The sequence below is a fragment of the Cuculus canorus genome, chromosome 5, assembly GCF_017976375.1.
Source record: "Cuculus canorus isolate bCucCan1 chromosome 5, bCucCan1.pri, whole genome shotgun sequence".
NCBI lineage: Eukaryota > Metazoa > Chordata > Aves > Cuculiformes > Cuculidae > Cuculus > Cuculus canorus.
The window spans coordinates 35,346,832-35,365,288 of record NC_071405.1 but is presented as its reverse complement, the minus strand read 5'-3'; the positions used below and the strand labels follow the sequence as shown (position 1 = coordinate 35,365,288).

General features: G+C 38.5%; 1 protein-coding gene across 3 annotated transcripts in view; it reads left to right on the top strand.

Moving 5' to 3' along the window:
• PARVA (parvin alpha) overlaps positions 1-18,457 on the top strand; it is a 65,906-nt gene that overhangs the window by 32,720 nt on the left and 14,729 nt on the right. For all 3 annotated transcript variants that reach the window (XM_009563826.2, XM_054068216.1, XM_054068218.1), the window contains exons 2-6: positions 9,861-9,950; positions 10,050-10,120; positions 10,765-10,867; positions 12,793-12,933; positions 14,944-15,059. In XM_009563826.2, the coding sequence (XP_009562121.1) occupies positions 9,861-9,950; positions 10,050-10,120; positions 10,765-10,867; positions 12,793-12,933; positions 14,944-15,059 (521 nt within the window). The remainder of the gene's footprint in view (positions 1-9,860; positions 9,951-10,049; positions 10,121-10,764; positions 10,868-12,792; positions 12,934-14,943; positions 15,060-18,457) is intronic.

The window sequence follows — 18,457 nt, the reverse complement described above, 5'->3', positions numbered from 1 at the left end:
GGTAATGACAGCAACCTATGAAATACATTTAGCAGGCAGGATTTTACACAGAGGTGTTTCGCTTGTCTGACAAGGGGTAGTAAGTGCTGCTCCAAACTTACAGCTTATTTAAGTTCTAGTGGAAAAAATGGTTGCAGTGCATGTGCAGTTCTGAGCTGTGGGTTTACCCTTACGGTGCTGGTGCTTGCAGCTTGTTTCCTGATAAGAAACGTGAACACCATATTCAGATAAGCAGTTCAGTGAAGTTTTTTATTTGAGACAGGGCATTTGGAAGTTGGATCAGCTGTTTAAATTTTATAAGGAAATTAGGAAGATCAGGAATGCACAGGAGGGAACCAGACAGTGCCCGTGAAAGACAAGGCGTGTCTGGAGTGTTCTCTTTGCTACCATACAGGTTTGGGAAACAAGGTACGGGTACTGCTGCCTATTCTGTGTTAGGCTAAGTGTAACATTATAGGCAGGTTTTTAAGGCTGTATTTTGAAGTGCAGTTTGTGTCTCCAGAAAGGAAACATGTAAGTGTATCCCTTAAACTAGAGTGCGTCACTTTCTGTGCTGCAGAATGGGATAATGCTCTTTTCTTCTGGTGAAGGGTTGTTAGACTAATGAATTCCAATTAAGGGATTTGAGAACCTAAACTGGGAACTGTTGATTTATTTCCTGTGCAAACTGAGAACTAATTCTGTTTTCCCAAGCCAAACATAGTTTCCAGTTTGTGCTACTAAAGTCCTGTCTGACATCATCATCTTACACTTTTGTGTAGATGTGCTTTAGGAGACTACCACATCCATACTATTGATTACATCACACTGTGATTTGTGCCAGCTGAGTGAAATCCTCTCTCTAGTCAGGGACTGCCACAGCCCAAATATATTCCTCTTTTTCCCCAAAATGACCCTTCACCTGTCTGGCTAGTTAAGAACAGGAGGGCTTCCACATGTCAATTGTGCATCTTGATGGTGCACTCTTATATCAAATAAGGATGGCGAAACAAGTTTACCTTTTCTGTAGTCCTTCCTGTAACAGTCCAAACCTGAAGGTTTTCTGCACACTGACTTCCACAGTGTTCAGGAGAACTCCAAAGGTTAATTTACTCTTCAACATGGTGAGATCTGTTTCTGCCATCTTGCAGTTTTGTTTTTCTGCCCTTCACCAAATCCAGCCCATGTTCTTTAAAAATATAGCTGGGTTTCCGTAGATCCAGCCAAAGCCACAGCCTAGTTTTTCCATGTTGAAGGCCTGTCTAGATCCCAGTTCCCAAATTAGATCCTGATTCTGTCCTTGAAGAGGAACTTCAATTCCCTAGTACGTGCTGCAGATACTTTTAGAAACCTCATGTTAGTTGCAAATATTAAATGTAGCAAGAAATTTAATGTCTTTTAAATGGAGAGGAAAAAAACAATTGGATGTTGCAAGTCAATTCTCATTTGTTGTACTGAATCTAAGAACTGTGGTTAGATGCTCAGAATTGATACAGAAGGTAGCAAAGCATGGACTGTGAGCTACCAGTTATACAAATAAGTAAAAATCTGCATCCATTATTATTTTAATTTCTTCAGGTTCACTGTTCTCCCATCTTCCTGTGTTTTCTACTTGTCCAGCCTCACTGTAACCCTCAAACTTTATCATGGTTGACTTTGATACCAAAGAAAGATCATGGAGCCTGAGGAACTCTCAGAAGATGTTATAAGGTGGTTTTGGATTTTTTTTTCCTTCTGGGGTGTAAAAATGCTTGGCCAGTTACTACAAATCTTTTGATCTTTTGTTAGAAAGTCATTCCTTGAAGGTGACCAGATGTTTATATTTAAAGCACAAGTAGCTCTAGGAATTGCAGTTTGAAAATAATGCCCTTGTGTGATACATAAACCAATTCACGGTCCCTGAAAAGGAACTTAAACTTTACAGTAAATGTAGTCATTTTTCTAATTCTTCAGAGAAGAAAAAGTAGTCATCTAGATTACTGAGATGCAGTGGGTCCAACACTTAATTTTTTCCTGTTCAAAAACAAGGCTTATATATCCAGGAAGAAAAGACCAAAAAATTCAGGAAATCCTCAGCTTGCTGCTAGTGTGCCCTCACATTCCTAAGAACTATTTTGGGGTTTTCTCTTAGGAATAGCTAGAACTTGTTGAGCTGGGAAAGACAACTTGGAACAAGTCTTTGTTTTTTTCTTTTCTGCATGAGTGCTTCTTGTCGTTGTTAGAATAGCTGCTATTAATATTAGCTGGTTGGTGATTCAGAGACTGAGGCAATTCAGTCCTGTAAAATCAGCTTCTTCACTCAGTATTTGGAAAAAAAAAACCTGTTGCAGCAAGCTGGTGAGCATATAGGATGAACAATTACCTCCACTTGCTTTGGGTTAGGACTGCACTGAGAGGTCTGTCTGACTCTCTTCTGTGTGTTGCCACCTGCAGATTTGTTATAACTCAAGAAATAATGAAATATCAGTGAGAAGGATACAAATGTTCTCACTTGTGTCTCCATATAGCTGCAAGCACCTCATGTAGTTCTGAGCTATCTCAGTAAATCAGTTCTGAGGTCTTTCAATACATATCTCAATAAATTGGAAACCTTATCTGTCAAAGGATTTCTGTCAGTAAAATATTTTGCATTTAGGAGTACCATGTATAAACCATCTAGTAATGTGTATCTTTTGCACAGATGTTACCAACATATCTGAGGCTGCTTGAAGAGTTTTTAAGCTGGGATCAGATTCAGTGCAGCACATCTTAAGAAACACTTGGAATGGTCACAACGTTTCTCATATGTGTGGTTTGTTCTTAGGTGGGGGAAAAATCAGTGCCATTTAAACTCCTGTCTCTATTTGTTCCCAATGCCGTCTTTGGGGTATTTTCAGTGATGAACAGTCCTATAGAGTGATAGGCTTTTTGAAACATCTGTGGATACTGCTTATGTTTTTTAAAAGGTATGCTGAGATGTGTTGAAGGAATGAACGGAATGATTGGCATCTCTGTTAACTCAACACCGCACCACTTGTTACCTCTTAGAACTACAGGAAATTCTGAGAAAGAACCTTCATCTCAAATGAAATGTGAAAACATGTAAGGTTTAATGGAGCTACTTGTGATATGGCAAAGAAAATCACGTGTACTTTTTAAAAGGATTGAGTTTGCTCCTTGTTTTGTTGTTGTTTTTTTACATACTCAGACGATAGATCTGTCAGTCTCTGGAGGGTTTTTCCCCTGCTAATTGCTAGAAAGGAATGGAACGACAAGCATCACTGAGGTACTTCAGAGTGGCTTTGGACTTTAAAGAAAGTTCAAGGCAGTAAGCATTTTATTTGTATCACATACATAAAAATTAAATTATAGCATTTCTCCCATTCTTTTTTTGTGAACAACATTTCTCTGGTTGTTTTTGTGTGTATGCCATGTTTGGTTTAATGGAGAAATGAGAAAAGAAAATAGATTCTTTTTTGGAGACTGGGTACTAATGCAGTAACATTAAAGGCAGGCACATTGTTGTCAGCCAGTTTGCATATTTATTTACTTTTACAAATGGTTGGCTTGGAGTCAGCAGTTAATGGAATGAGAATGATGTTCCTGTACAGATCATTTCCTGAGAAACATTTTCAATTACAAACATATCTCTGCTTTTCTTTCCTCATTTGTTATGTCTTGGAGAATAAATGGGGAGTAGCATTTACAACTTAAGGTTTATGTTCTGAAGACAATTTTAACCATGATCCCCGCAGAAAAAGGCCCCTTTGTAGTTGCAGACATATGTTTATGATGTTTTGTGCTGTGAATATCGAATTTCTGGTGGACGTTGTGTCACACTCTGCAAACTTGTAAACATCTATAAATCCATTGGATCATTTTAGTACCATGTGTAATGCAGATTTATTGTCTTTTGTGTGGATTTCTTTTGTTTTGCAGTTAAAGCTGAGCTGGTATAATCCATATTGGATGAATTATGTATTCAAGAAAATTAGGCAGTACCATTTTAGAGTAATATTTTCTTTTCCCTTTGTGGACTTAGATGCACACACACAAGCATTAGAAAATAACATTTGGATGGATGGCCCAGAAAGCAATTGCATAAATTTGCTTGACAAAATAGTATCATGCTGTAAAAGCTTATGCTAGGGCTATTTGAAGATGCTATTGCTGTTTTTTTCTCTCGTTCTCTGACCATCTTAGGTAATTTGGATATCTCTTCCCATTTGCCAGTACAAATTCACAATTACTCCACTGGAATTATATCAGGGTATAAAACTGGAGTATGTGATGGGAAATAGGAATCACAGTGCGCCAGGGGGCTGGTATAAGTTGGCATAAATCCATTGAAGTCTCTGCGGATACAATCATTTACACTTAAGTCTACATGGCAGACGCTATGAAGTCAGTAGAAGAAGTAAAGCTGCTCTCGTGCACAAGTGGTGACAAAAGCAACCCATCAAGGTCATATGCAATTATCAGAAATCTGCACCTAGTGAAGAGAATATGAAGCCAATCTAAATTTGGCTCAACTATAAATGAGTGAATCTCTCTCTCCTTTACAGGAGCAGTAAAGGCATTTCTTATTGAAAATCAGCATTTTTTCTAAACTGGCTGTAACTTCTGGCTACATACAAAAACATATGTAGCATAAGCATGGATGTTTGTATATACAGATGTCCAGTGCTGCTCTGGCAATACAATGCCTGCCACTAGCCTTCCAAGTTGTGCTTGCTGCTTAAGATAGCAACATGGCATGTAAAGCTACTGGCTACCATAGGAGTTCACAATATTGGGTAGTTTGTCCTTTGACTTTCTACAGAAAGCTTAAACTCATGGAGTCAGGTGAATGTTAACAAATCTCAGCTTCCACAAAAAAAACCCCAAACCAAACCAAAGTATCTGCAACCCAGCAAATGGCAGAGAAAATGATGAATGGAAAATCCCTATGTTAAAGAAAGAAAAGCAGTTAAAGAACTGCCAAAGTGCGCGTTCATGCATTTATGTTGGCATATACGCATATATGTAAATCGCTTGGTTTTGAAAGATTGTGGTTAGAAGCATTGTGTCACTGTGTTCCTCCAGCATTAGAGTTTGGTTCTAGTTAATCACAAGCTTTCAGAATTGATCTGTTAGTGTGGTAGCACTTGAGTAATTTTACTTTTGCAAGTACAAAAACAATTATATGAAAAGACCTAACTGGAACACTTGGAGAGACCATTTAATGCTGCATCTTGCTGTATTTATTTTATGATTCTTTGGATAGATATGCTAAAATATGTCTAAACCACAGAGTGCATTGGGTGATGTGGCGTTTCTGAGCTCAGTTAAATAATAAGATGTGTTTTATTCAAATCAGAATAACATTAAGCCCTGAATACTAAACAGGACGGCAAAAAGCCTTCAGCACACAAAATAAACAAGTAAAAAACCCAAATGAAACTGTCTAATAAATAAAATGTGGAGCAACAGGCTGCATGTACTAGAGGAATTAAACCAATTTAAAACGTATGGGCAGTATTCCACTTTCAGATGTGCTTGGTGTCCAACAGTCTCAATGGCAGTTGGATGCACACATCAAAGGGCAAAGTCTGGCTCAGTTCACCCGCATGGATTTGATAGCGTAGGTTTATGACCTTGTAATCCTAGAGCATCTAAAACAATAAGAGCTCTATCCAGCTTAAAATAGCTGCTGTGGTTGCAGTTGATACAAGCTCGCGGGCTCCCCAGCTCTTGGGCCAAATTTGGTGCTGGCGTGATAGGAGGAAGGCTGTTGACAGCTGATAGCAGTGGAGTTGCACTTGATTACATCATAACAAATTTGGTGTGTGGAGCTGAATCAGAAGTCAGCAGAAATGTCCATTCCTTATGTGGAGTTAAAATAGGAACTTTCACATTTGCAATCCACTGAGATTTATCTGACCTGTGTGTTTCTCTGTTGTTTTTAAGGGTCTTTCATTAAAGGTACGTTCAACCCCCAGTTCCAGTAAGCTTGGTGACTGTAAAAAAACCCACGAAGTACTGGATTTTCCTCTCACATCCAAAAGTATAAAGTCCCTAATCATGCCAATATAAGCACAATGAGAACAAGCCCTATAGTAGCCACGCACTGGGCTGTATCTGGGCTGCACCAGAGGGTGAGAACAGAAAGGTGCTCTTAACTCTGATTGCTGGGGTCATCCACTGGCCAAGCATGCCTGATGTCAAACAGACAAGTCCATGGGTGCTGCCCTTCAAAGGAACTGCCACAGGTCCCAGTACACTGATCTGGCTCCTGGCAACTGGTGTGGTATATATGAATTGCTCCAGCTATGTCCCCTTCTCCCTTCCCAAGTCTGTAAGATTCAGAGTGGAGGTCTTACTGGTGCTTCAAGTAATTCCTCAAAGTATTTCAAGAAAGTAGATGATTTTATTTTCATTTTAGCTGCTGCAAAAAAATGTCCCAAACCTGTGTACTTTTGTTTCTATTAGAATGCTAAATTACTGAAGTGATTTTCATGAAAATTAATTAAAACAAATTAATGAAAAGCAGCTGAAAAATCGATTGCTCTGCTGAAATTGTGGTATGCAAACTCTTAACCTCAATCACATTTTTGTGATTCCTCTGTAAACACCTATGTGTATAATAGTGGTTGTCATGGAAATTTTTGGATGGAAATTCTTAGAAAGTGAGGTTTTACTCCATAATACATTTTCTCTCCTTGAATATACAACTTGATATAATGCATGTGTTTTTACCTGCTCCTTTTAGTAGTGTTGATCTGTAGTTAAATCTTTCTTCATCAGTTTTGGGAAAGAAATGAAAAAGATGGTGTCAGGCTCAGGGTTTCTCCATCATGTTTTCTACTTGTAGGGGACAGGAGAGCAGGAAGAGTCTTTATTATCGGACTAATACCAACCTTAGGCATGGGTTGTGCAGTGCAGACTGCAGTGGCTGAGGAGGAGGTGTCCTCCCTGGCAAGCTGGATCCATCTGGGATCTTTGGATCGTTCGGAGATGTGTTGGGTGGGTTCTGCAAGTGCCTTGGGCAGGTGTGAGAAATGTATGCTATTCCAGTGAGCTGCCTGGGGCAACAAGACCAGCACTTGTGTATCCCTGCGTACAGCACAGCAGGACTTAGCCCCTGCTGTACAATAAATATAACACGTGCAATGCATTCTAGAACAGATCAATGTGTTAGTTCCTCATGTATGTTTATTATTATTTTATTTGTATTCTGTGTTCCCTTTTCATGCAAAGATATGGCTTTTTTTGTTTACTTTCTCATGTTTTCAGAAATTCTGATAATACAGTGAAGGTCATGTTATTAAAAGTAGAACATAATAGTTGTGCACATTGGAAGACAAGTATGGGGAGGTTCTGTGGGCATTACAAAATGTTCAGTTTTGAAAGTCCACTCAGTCCCCCTGGAGAAATATCAGTGGATCGCTCCCTGGAGAGAGGAGACAAAAGCTTTCCACACTGTCCTTCACTAGGAAGGTGAGCTGACTGCCTCCTTCAATGTGTCTTGCCTAAGCAGAGCATCCAGCCCTTAGTGACAGGAGAGTTCATTGGAGCCAGTTGGCTTGAACAGGTTTTATTTACTTTGCTCCCTCTTGGGGATGATGTGAAAAATCATTTTTCTGTCTAGGAACCTTTGTGCGGAAGGCCTCCATGAGCTAAAGGTTTCAGAACAGAAAGACCTGCACATGGAAGTTTTCTATGACGTCTTTATGCCTGTAACCATTTAGAACCAAAATCAAAAAAAAAACCAGAACCCAAACCCAAAGAAGTTAATAAAACCAACAATGGTTTTCTCTAAGGAGTGCTAGCAGTTCAAAAAATTGCCATTAAGTATAACCAGTTCCTGAGATTGTACATGCTGGACCAAATTCATCCTTGAAATAACTTCTCAAAACTCAATAGAGTTACATGAGGGATTAATTTGGTCCATTGCTCTCAGCCATCTGTTTAAGAAGATATACAACAATCAAGGGAACTATTATTGTCAACATTGTTTTATAATTCTTTAGAGCTGCTCAGTATTTGTATTTTACAGATACACAAGCAGGGTGAGTGTATGGAGTGGAGTCAGTGTTTCATTGGTGAAGGTAGTGGATTTTTCAAAGTTATTTTTCTACAATTAAAAATAATAAGCTTTCTAACAGGCATTATTGCTGCAAATCTTGTATAGATGCCTGAATACAGCTATACAGATTCCTGAAACATGCACAGGCAATCATCTGGCAGAGCACAAAACGTTTCACAAAGCATAGAAAATATCTGGGAAGTACTGTTATCACACCAACTGTCTAATTATCAATGTGCGTGTAAAAGTCTGCTGTACTTATTGCATGCAGGAAGTTAAAGCAGAGTGGTAAACCTGTTTTCCAAAAGCCAACTTACAGGGCAGTCACACAGCCAGGAACAAAACACTAGATCTCTACTATCACTTTCTACTTTTTGGTTGTCTCCAAACCGAAATTGTTTCTGTAACTTTTGCAATAAACCGAGGAAAGCTTCATTAGTGAATCTTAAATGTTAGATGGTGAATCTGCGTCTGCACATAAATTGTCTATTTTAGTTCATGTCAGAAGGTGTATACAGCTATCTGAGTCTTGAGGACTTGTGTAGGGTGGTTGACTTAAGAAATTTGAGTTTGAACTCTGATTGGAACCGTTGTGCTAACAACATGTTCTATTAAAGGTCTGAACACTGAAAAATGAGTGGTTAAAACATTACTTACTTGTCATTCATAAGACAGTGAGCCTCTTCCCTGGTTTAGTAAATTGGATTTGCACTGATGTCTTGGTTACAAAGCGAGATACAAACTTATCTTATTACGGAAGTGGGTGCCTTCCCTCCATGGTGCTTGATGTTCTTCCATAGTGTTAGGATTAGTGTGTTGGCTTGTTTGTGTTTATTCCCTTCTGTTATGGAGGTATGTTTGGGCAGTGAAGGAATGGTTCTGTCTTTGCAATCTATTAAAGTTTGGGTCACGGAGAGGAATGAATTAAGTTGCTCTGAACTGTACCACGTACAGAACGTGTACAGTACAGAACTGGGGCAGGACTGCTTATACACTTCTTCTCTGGATCTCTGTTCTTGTGTGCTCAGAGCATGTATTACAAGAACATTTATTTTTGCAGCATGAGGGGACTTTGGCTGAATAAGAAGTTGTCCATGTCTCCTGGTTTCTGTGGCCATCTTCGAACTATGGGATCTTGGATTACTTCCACGTTCCCATGCCCAGGTTCTTTCTCAGCCTGTGTCTGGACTGCACAGGAGGCAGTACTTCTGAGGGTTAATCATCTTCCAGGACTGTAACCTACTGCCAATATTTCTGCTAAAGTAAAGCCAAGAAAACAGTACAAAAGCATCCCAGTCTCCTCTAACTGGTCTCTGACCTGAACAATGGAGGTTGTTGCTGTGTGCTGCAACTGCACCGTGAGTCCTAATATCACTCTGGGAGCTCTTGTGTGGATATATAGCCAGACTCAGCTCTTCTAAGTAGCTAAACTTGAAGTATCTCCAGAGTAAGGATGACATAGCTGAAAGCAATCGTCATTTCTCTCAGCTAAAATGATTTATTAGTGTTAAAATGTCAGGACCATTAAAATGCAAGTGAGCCTTTTAAAATTTGAGGACAATGGGCCTTATCCTGGAAAAGATTTCAAGAAATGGCATTGATTCCAGTACCATTATCCATGAAAAATCTACTCATGCAGGTAAGGATTTGTTGGCTGGCCTCCCATTTTTGTTAGCTATACCTTATTGCTGTAATTACACCTAGTGGCTTATCTAATAGAGTCATGTTCATATTAAGAAATTAAGACGATTAATGCTACTTTTAGCAAGAGTGAAATAGTAAGTAAAATTGAATTGAAATTTGACCAAGCTCTTTTTTTTTTTTTATTTTCTAGTATCTGAATTACAGGAAGAAGGAATAAATGCCATTAACTTACCTCTCAGTCCAATTCCATTTGAACTAGACCCTGAGGACACTATGCTAGGTAATTCACAACAATTTTACATCTCAACATAAAAGCTTGATGTAAAATAAAGTGTCATGCCTGTAATAGTTTCTAATATCTTTCTTTTACACCTTCCAGAAGAAAATGAAGTTCGAACAATGGTTGATCCAAATTCAAGAAATGACCCCAAATTGCAAGAACTAATGAAGGTAATGAAAAGCATGTAAACACTTTCCTGAAAGTGAAAGTATTTTTTATTCTATCTCTACTCCTTTCATTTGAACACTTCAAAGCACTGTTCAGTTATTAATTAAATGAAACCACCTGGTGCATACGTCTCAGTGAAATGGGAAGGTAATTTCTTGCAGTATCTTTCTCTAGACATGGTGCAGAGAGACTTAAATATTTGGATTAAAATCCCGAGTCCAGTTTCTTAGCCCCATCCCACCCCCAATCTAAGATCACATTGACTTCCTTTGTAATCTTTGTGATTCTTGGGGTTACAAATTTGACGGGAAGCTTCATTAGAATTGACTTCAATACCTTTTGCTTCACAATAAAAAGTTAAAGTACTGCTGAAAGCAAAGGACAGATTTCACTCCAGAAGGCACTGTGTTAATCCAGCGTTTGTCTGGTTCTTGTGGTGGGTGCACTGACACGGCCACCTTAGAACTACACCCCTTCCCAAATCCTTCCTGTTTTCTTCTGATGGTATTGCAGGCTGACTCATTTTGAACCATTGCAGCTTTGGTGTTCTTTCTGCTAAATATTTTCATCATTGTACAAAATGACATGTGTTTTAAATTGCAAATGAATAGCGTATAAAACTGCCAAACTTGTATTTCCTATATAGGTATTAATTGACTGGATTAATGATGTGTTGGTAGGAGAGAGGATTATTGTGAAAGACTTGGCTGAAGACCTGTATGATGGACAAGTATTGCAGAAATTATTTGGTAAGAAAAAAATGTGTGCATGCTGTTGGGGTACTTTGTCAGTAAGTGGATCACTTGTTCCTGCTTAGGAGCTTAAGTGTCATCTTACATTTATGCCACTAAGTGGTATAAAAATAGCATTGTATTATGAGATACTTGGCAATAGGCTGTACACATAATACTTGCAGCTACAGTGCCATGTGTGGTGCTCTGTAGTTGACGAGAACAGCATAAAGCCTACCTGGGGTGCTAGAGAAGGAGAGTTCTTGTCTTGGCAATAGTATTCACTCCAATTAGATTTATTATCTGCATATGTGATCTACAAACTTAACCATATTACAAGTGGAAAGTAAGTTTGAAGGCAGGGGTATTTTCAGTACAATGGTGGATGTTTTTAATTTTTGCTAGTTCCATACTATAGTTTATTCACGTTGCAAAGTTCCTCTGGAAAGTTGGAATTTCTTTCTGATTTGATGTCTGGCTTTTAATGTTACTGAGGTAATAGTACCTAGTGGACTGCAAACTGAGCTTCAGCTGAGAAACAGATAAAGAAAAGAAACTGCTAACACACAGCTGGCATGTGCTTTTTTAACTGTTGGCTTGGAAGCCATTTTCTTAGTTATTACAGCTCATAAAGCCTCCAGTAAATTTCTTTTCAGTATCTTAAATGAATCTTGAAGCATCATGTGAACCCTTCTAATAAAGACTGCACAGACTGTTCCCTTGTATGAATGAATGGTTAAGCTATTGAAAATATTGTGATGGACTGGATATGCCCTAGACTGAGCAGACTCCAGTGACTTCACCCAAAACCCAAAAAATGCGTGTTGGATCCATCCTAACTCTAAATGTGCTCACACTGATCCAACACTTTTTTACTTCAGTGGAGTCAATTACTGTTAGTTCCTTGTGGATCAGGTCTATACTAACTAAAGGTGTTGGTCTTGTTGTAAGGCTATGCACAACTGATTTCTGGGGAGATGCTAGAAATCCATGGAGATAACAGTCTCTTAGGTAGGAGTTGTAGGCTGGTAACACAGGCTCACTGTCTTTGGGAAGATATTCAGTTGGCTTTGGTGAGAACAAGACTAGCTCTTACCAAATAAGATCTCTCTTAATAAGATCTTCTTTCATAGGAGTAAATGGATAGGCAACCAAATATTTTGTTTATGGTGGTGTTATGAGGGAGCTTTTACTACTAAATTTTCTTTACTTACTTAATGGTAATGCTTACTTTTTTTGCTTACTTAAGGGTAAACACCTAGCCATATATGCATATACCTAGTAATCTATACTAATTATTAACAAACCAATTAATAACATGTTTTAAAATCTACTGCCAATTTTGAGTGCAGAGAGGGCCTGTGGTTTCAAAAAAGAAAATTGCCCTGGGTTTTAGTTGTTTCAATACCTGCACCCATACTTGTTCAAATTTCTTGGGTGCATCTTCCACCTCTATGAATGTGATGTCACTTCACTTTTATCACAAATGGGTCAAGTAGAATTTTAAATCTCCCAGGTCTGAGGGAGAAGCGAGGAGGCTGAAACTGATAAAATTAATCTTAAAGTGGGTATCCTAGGTTTGATGGTCTGCTGTACAAGCCACTTGCGTACAGAATATCCTTTTATCCAGTAGCAATAGAAGTAATGAGCTTATCTGATGTTCCTTAAAGGGAGTTGCAGCAAATATTTGTCAGCCAGTAGTGTGGCTTTCATTAATACTTGTCCTTCCCCTTGGCAATGGGTAAATAAAGCGAAAATGTGAACTGTATCTTTAGGACCACAGAAGTGCAGGGGAAAGTGGCACTGGAAGGAAAACCAGAGAATTTTAAAACTAGAAATTCTAACCTCTTGAGCGTATGTCTGGATGCATGGAATGTCTTTGCGTTCTTCATGGAGTTGACAATGGTTTTTCCTCTGTTTTTTTTCTTCTATTATCACTTCAGAGAAACTTGAAAGTGAGAAGTTGAATGTTGCTGAAGTTACTCAGTCTGAAATTGCTCAGAAACAGAAGCTACAGACAGTGCTTGAAAAGATCAACGAAACCCTCAAACTCCCTCCAAGAAGCATTAAATGGAATGTTGACTGTAAGTTGTGTGTTTTCTATGCTGTTCTCACCTGTTGACAGCCAAGAGTTTATAGCTGCTATCTGGAATAGTGAGATATACAATGATAAGGGAAGGCTGAAACCTGGTATTTATGGTAGGACCAGCTCTGAAGGACACTTCCAGATGTGGTACACTCTACCCTCTTTACCGGTGCTCAACCTCCCATTTAAATAAACTGTCTTTTCAGAGTCTGTGAGAGTATGGTATTTCTACTCTAAAGTCCACATGCATACCAGCTTAAGTTTTCTGCTACTATATTGGTTTGCTGAAATAGGCAAGTACCTGCATAAATGTAGTAGGTAGGCAGAAGGAGCATTATTTCCCAGGATTCTTTGTGTGAAATTGGCAACATAGATAAGAATGGTATCTCTGATCGTTTAAGGCTGAAACTGAAACTTTAAACTCTAAATCTGAACCACTGATTTCAATTACAAAACTCTCATCAAGATTAGGAGTGCACCTCTCCTGTTTTATTGTATTAAGAAATTAACATAGTAATATCTAATAGAAGTGACCTAAGTGGCCCAACACAAGACATTTCAGTGCATATTTTCATAAATGCAGTGCATGATTTAGAAAATTAGGCGTCTTGACTTGTTTTAAGTTTGGTATCCAGAATCTTTTCACAATGGTGAATACCTTGACCAGTATATAGCAGTTTCCCTGTCTCCTATACCTGTCTTGAGCTGAGCTATTTTGTATCCCTTTCCATTCACAACAACTTAGTGAGAGGGAGAGGAACAGCTTGAAGGAGGAAGAGTGAACATTAGGCATCCCTGTCTTTCCTCTTCATGTGGTCCCACTGAGTTTTCTGTCCCTATCTCTCTTCAGTGTCCCCCAGTTTTTTCCATTCTCTGTTATGCAGCTGGAGGCAGGGTATTTGGACTGGTCTGACAAATTAACTTCTAGTTTTAATTTAATGTTTTACATGTGTTTTAGAGCTAAAGTAGAGATACAGAGCAGCAGCTGGATCCAGCTGTAGCAGACCAGTGTTAGGCAGACAGACATATTTTTAGTGTTCTGCTAAAGCACCTCGTCCACGACCACGGGTACCCCAGAAAAATTTGACAGCAATGCCACATTTTATTTGAATGTCTTATCTCCATGGAATGATTGAGACTTGCATTGGAAGATAGTGAAGAATGATATTTTAGTGAATCTGCTCCTGCTTTACCAGTGAAGTAAAGTAGAAGTTACTTATTAGGCCAAGTACAAAAAACATAAGTGCACTGTGTTATAGCTTTCAAAGAACATTTAGGAATACTTCTCAGGGGAAGGCTATGAATGCAAAAACAAAATAGAAGAAGAAAAAAGGAAATAATAATAATCAGAAATTATTCACTTTCATGCCAGTGGTTTGATACTTGATTAAGGAATTCCTGAAGTATGGCTTTTGAAGTCTTGTAAGTTGTGTTAGGGTTAACTACCCATATGAAACCTACTGTGAAAAAGCTTCAATAACAAGAACTATAACAACTTCATGAGGAATATTTGAGTCATTGAGTTTAGTAAGTTATTGTTTAAGGCTTTTGCCAAAATAGGCTCGTTTATCATCCCGCAGACATTGTGACACTTAAAAATGAGTAAGTGCATGTTATGAGTACAAAAATATCTTTCTGATAGTTCATAAATCCTTGTTGAAATAAAGGGAATAAAAGAAAGGCGAGGAGTATGGAGAGACAGAACTTAAACTGCTGTGCATGAATTCTGGCTTTTGGATTAGCTTTGGATTTCCATCTACACAAGCCTATGGCATCCAGACATCCTGCAAAAAGTAACACTTGAGCGCTGACAAATATTACTGACTGAGCTGCATTCGCGTGACCTGTTGAGCAGCAGGAGACCGGTAAAGGCGAGATGCCTTAGAAATGCCCCCTGACTCCAGGTGGCAAGAGGAAAAGAATCACATAATCCCTACATCCTAGAAAGTAAAAATATGTGCCCTAGTTACTTTGCAGTTTGTAACATGCTTTTTAATATCTATTTCAGCTGTTCACGCTAAAAGTCTGGTAGCAATACTTCATCTTCTGGTTGCATTATCACAGTATTTTCGAGCACCAATCAGACTTCCAGATCATGTGTCCGTTCAGGTGGTTGTTGTGCAGGTAAGAGAAGTGTTAAACAGCTCTTGTTAAGTGTTGTAAACTGTCTGAGGGATTTCTTGAAAAATACATCTCGATTTTTTGTTTGGACGGGCATGCGCATGTCTCTTTGGCTGACAAGAAACACACGTGTGTCTTCCCTGCTGACAATGCCTCAACCAGAAAAAGACAGAAGTGTTTTCCCAGATTGAGCTGTGGCTCAGAATGTCTTATTTTGATTGTGAAGTGGCCAGACTCTAACATTAAAACTGTATGAAGCACTATTATTGTTGGAATGTGTTTTATCACCCAATATGATCTCTAGAATTTTATTATTTTTTCCCGTTTTTGATGGTCTTCTCACTTGTGTAGAGATTCAAATCATTCTTGGCACTGAATGATGAATTGTCACTGTTTATTACGTTCAGAATCATGTTAGGTGACTAAATATTCTTTTTCAGCCTTGTGTGTGCTAATTTAGTCTGATTACAGTGTTTGCTTTCTCATAAGCATGCAAAAAACCTCCATCAACTAAATCTGTTGTGTCAGCCAGCCTCCTTATTAGACCCTCATCCATGCAAATTCTTCATGTTATTCTGTTTGTCATTTTTCTTTCAGATGGACTTGTGCTTGCTCTATCTCGTTTGGCCTCTTCCCATTTCATCTGCTTTTCTTTCTCTCCAATTAACTTTGCTTTTATTTTTCACACCGTAACTGTCCTTATTTATGTGTTTTAACTGATGTTACTCTGAAGTATCTGGTGCAAAGAGCCATTGCTCAAGTTTTCTGTGACTTGAAATCTGTGGGACAGATCTGAGAAAGTAACCACTCCTTTTCCAGCATTCAAATCAGATAAGTTGTGTGATTTGGGCAGAAATGTGAAGGAGAGCCTCTGGTAGATGTATCACTGATGCCTGATAATGACTCATTGACTCTCATATTATGCCTTATGGATTTCTCTACAGACGATGAAAGAGAACCTCAGCAAATCTGCATTTATATGTCTGAGGCTTCAGAGGAACATAACTTTCAATCACATTCATTTATTTGACTCTTATATTAATTTCACTGGTTTATCTCAAAGTTCTACTAATTTAAGAAGTCAGGAGTGCAGCACTCAGGGCATCTTTGGCATAAGAAACTAAGCCAGAAAAAGAACACAGTCCTAAAATACAGAACCAGATTTTACATTCTGCTGAAACTCCATGTTGTCTGGACAAAATTCCCATTGAAATCAATGGATATAATTGTCCTCTTGTTTAATAGGCTAATGTATTTCAACAGCAAATCCACTGAAGTCAGTACAGATAAACCAATTTAAAAACAATAAGTAGTGTGGGACTCTGGCTCACTGCTTTGCCTCTTAGCTACACAGCTGTAGCTCAGGCGCCAGTGAACTGTGGAGAAAGCAGTTGCACCAGAATAAAATCCAAGTAGTGCTGCGGAAGATTTCATCCTGCAGACCCAGCTCTTGGTGAAAGCCAGTCAGTGGCTGTGCTGATTCCTGTTAACGGAGGGTGGGGGCTAGTATTCTTACTGTAATTGTTTGAGACATTTTTCATTTTTATTTTGTGGTGAGGTTTTTATTTTTATCTCTTAAATCTGTCTTTCATGTCCTGTGGGATTGGTTCTGTATAATTCATCACCTGCCCTTTGAACTCAATGAAAGTTTTGATCAACAATCAGCAGTTCCTGAAGCCTAGTTTAGTGTTCAAACTTGTACACCTCCCGTTCTAGACCCTCATGCATTCTGCAAATAAGGTCATACCTAGAGAAGTTTAACAGATTGTGGTAGCTGGTTTTTAATTCTACTCTATGCAGTCAGATAAAGGGAGTAGTAGAGAGGCAAATAATAGAACAAAGAACTTTCATGAAGTCTTTAAAGAAGGCTACTTTAATTCAATTCATGATTTTGTAAGTTGTAGAAACATGTGAAATGTGAGGGTTGCCATGTTGAATGAGTATAGTTTGTTGGAGTAGAAACAAAGATATTTTGAAACAAAAGATGTTCTCATGCCCAACAGGTAATCTGCACAGTTCTTATGGAAGCTAGTTTCCTTTGGCTGTTTTATACAAAAGCTGATAGCAGTTAGAGTAATATGAAATCTGGGTTGTAAGCTGATTTTGGAAAAAATGTGATAGTTGGTCCTTTGTAGCTTTTTTTAATATTATTTTCTTTTCCTTCCGTATTAATGGAACAAATAACTTTGAACAAAGCCCAGGCTTTGTTTGATCATTTCTGCTGAAACAAGTGAGAGGTTTTGTGGAAAGCTGGATCTTGCCATAGTTTTGCCTTTTTAAAAAAAATTACTGTTTTATGCCATCCACAAATGGTTAAATGACAGATTGTTTGTGTACAAGAGTTGTAAGTCAGAAAGGATAAGAGTGCATTGGCAGAGAACCCAGGAAGGCTTCAGCATATTTTGAGCACTGGGACAGTAATTCTTGGGTGCATAAGCTACTCTTAAGTAAAGCTAGGAAATGAATGAAATTAGAAGAACATGTACATGACAAGTTTAATCTGAGATCATTGGTCCCACTGGGAAGGTCTGAGATGTCTCTGCGCAGCGTTGCCTCCAGGTTCCCAAGAAGTCTTTATTATTTGAACCTGTGACAAATGGTTTTGTTCTTTTAAGCTCCAGAATAGTTCTGCATTTCATTTTGGCAGGACAATTATAAAACATGGTTATCCAGATGAAATGTGAGAGGGTTTTCGGAGTGGGCTTCTGTGTAGGAAATAAAGCAGCTGGCCCTCAATTATATAAACTTGCTGATATGTAGCTGATGCGAAGAGAGATGAAGAGGAGACCCTTCACATTTCTAGTCATATCACCCAAATTTCAGATGTATTTTTTTTGTTCTAAGGATGGTCACCAATTTAAAATGATAAGTGATTAGGAAGATCTTTTGAGGGTTTTAGTGGAGTCCTTCAGCAGTGAGGGAAGAAAATGTGAAGCCTGTCCAAGTAAAGTCCTTTGCAGTCGCTGGGATGTGCGTCCTGCCTTTTTTTTTTTTATGCTGCATCTTAATTCATGCCTCATTTCTCAGTGACTTTCAAATAGAAGGTGTTCATTTTTATCAGCTTTTACTTCAGTTATAGCCACTGTTGTCTTTAAGGAACATTTCTAGACAGTCTTTCAGTTCCCAGTAGCACTTCTTGGTATTTTTTAGTAATATTGGTCATTCTTTGTATAGCATAAAAAAAAAACTTCCCAGAAAGTGACGTCAATTCTAGAGTCAGTTTTGGAGTGGAAAGTTTTTAAACTGCAAAAGATGTATGGAAGCAACCTTCACAGAGAAGATGCTTAGAGCGATGTTTCTAAAGTCCATTCTGATTGTCGCCATTGGGACTTTTTCACCAGTCTTTTTACAAATCAAAAGCATAGGGAAGTCTAAATTGACATATGCTGGTCAAATAAGTA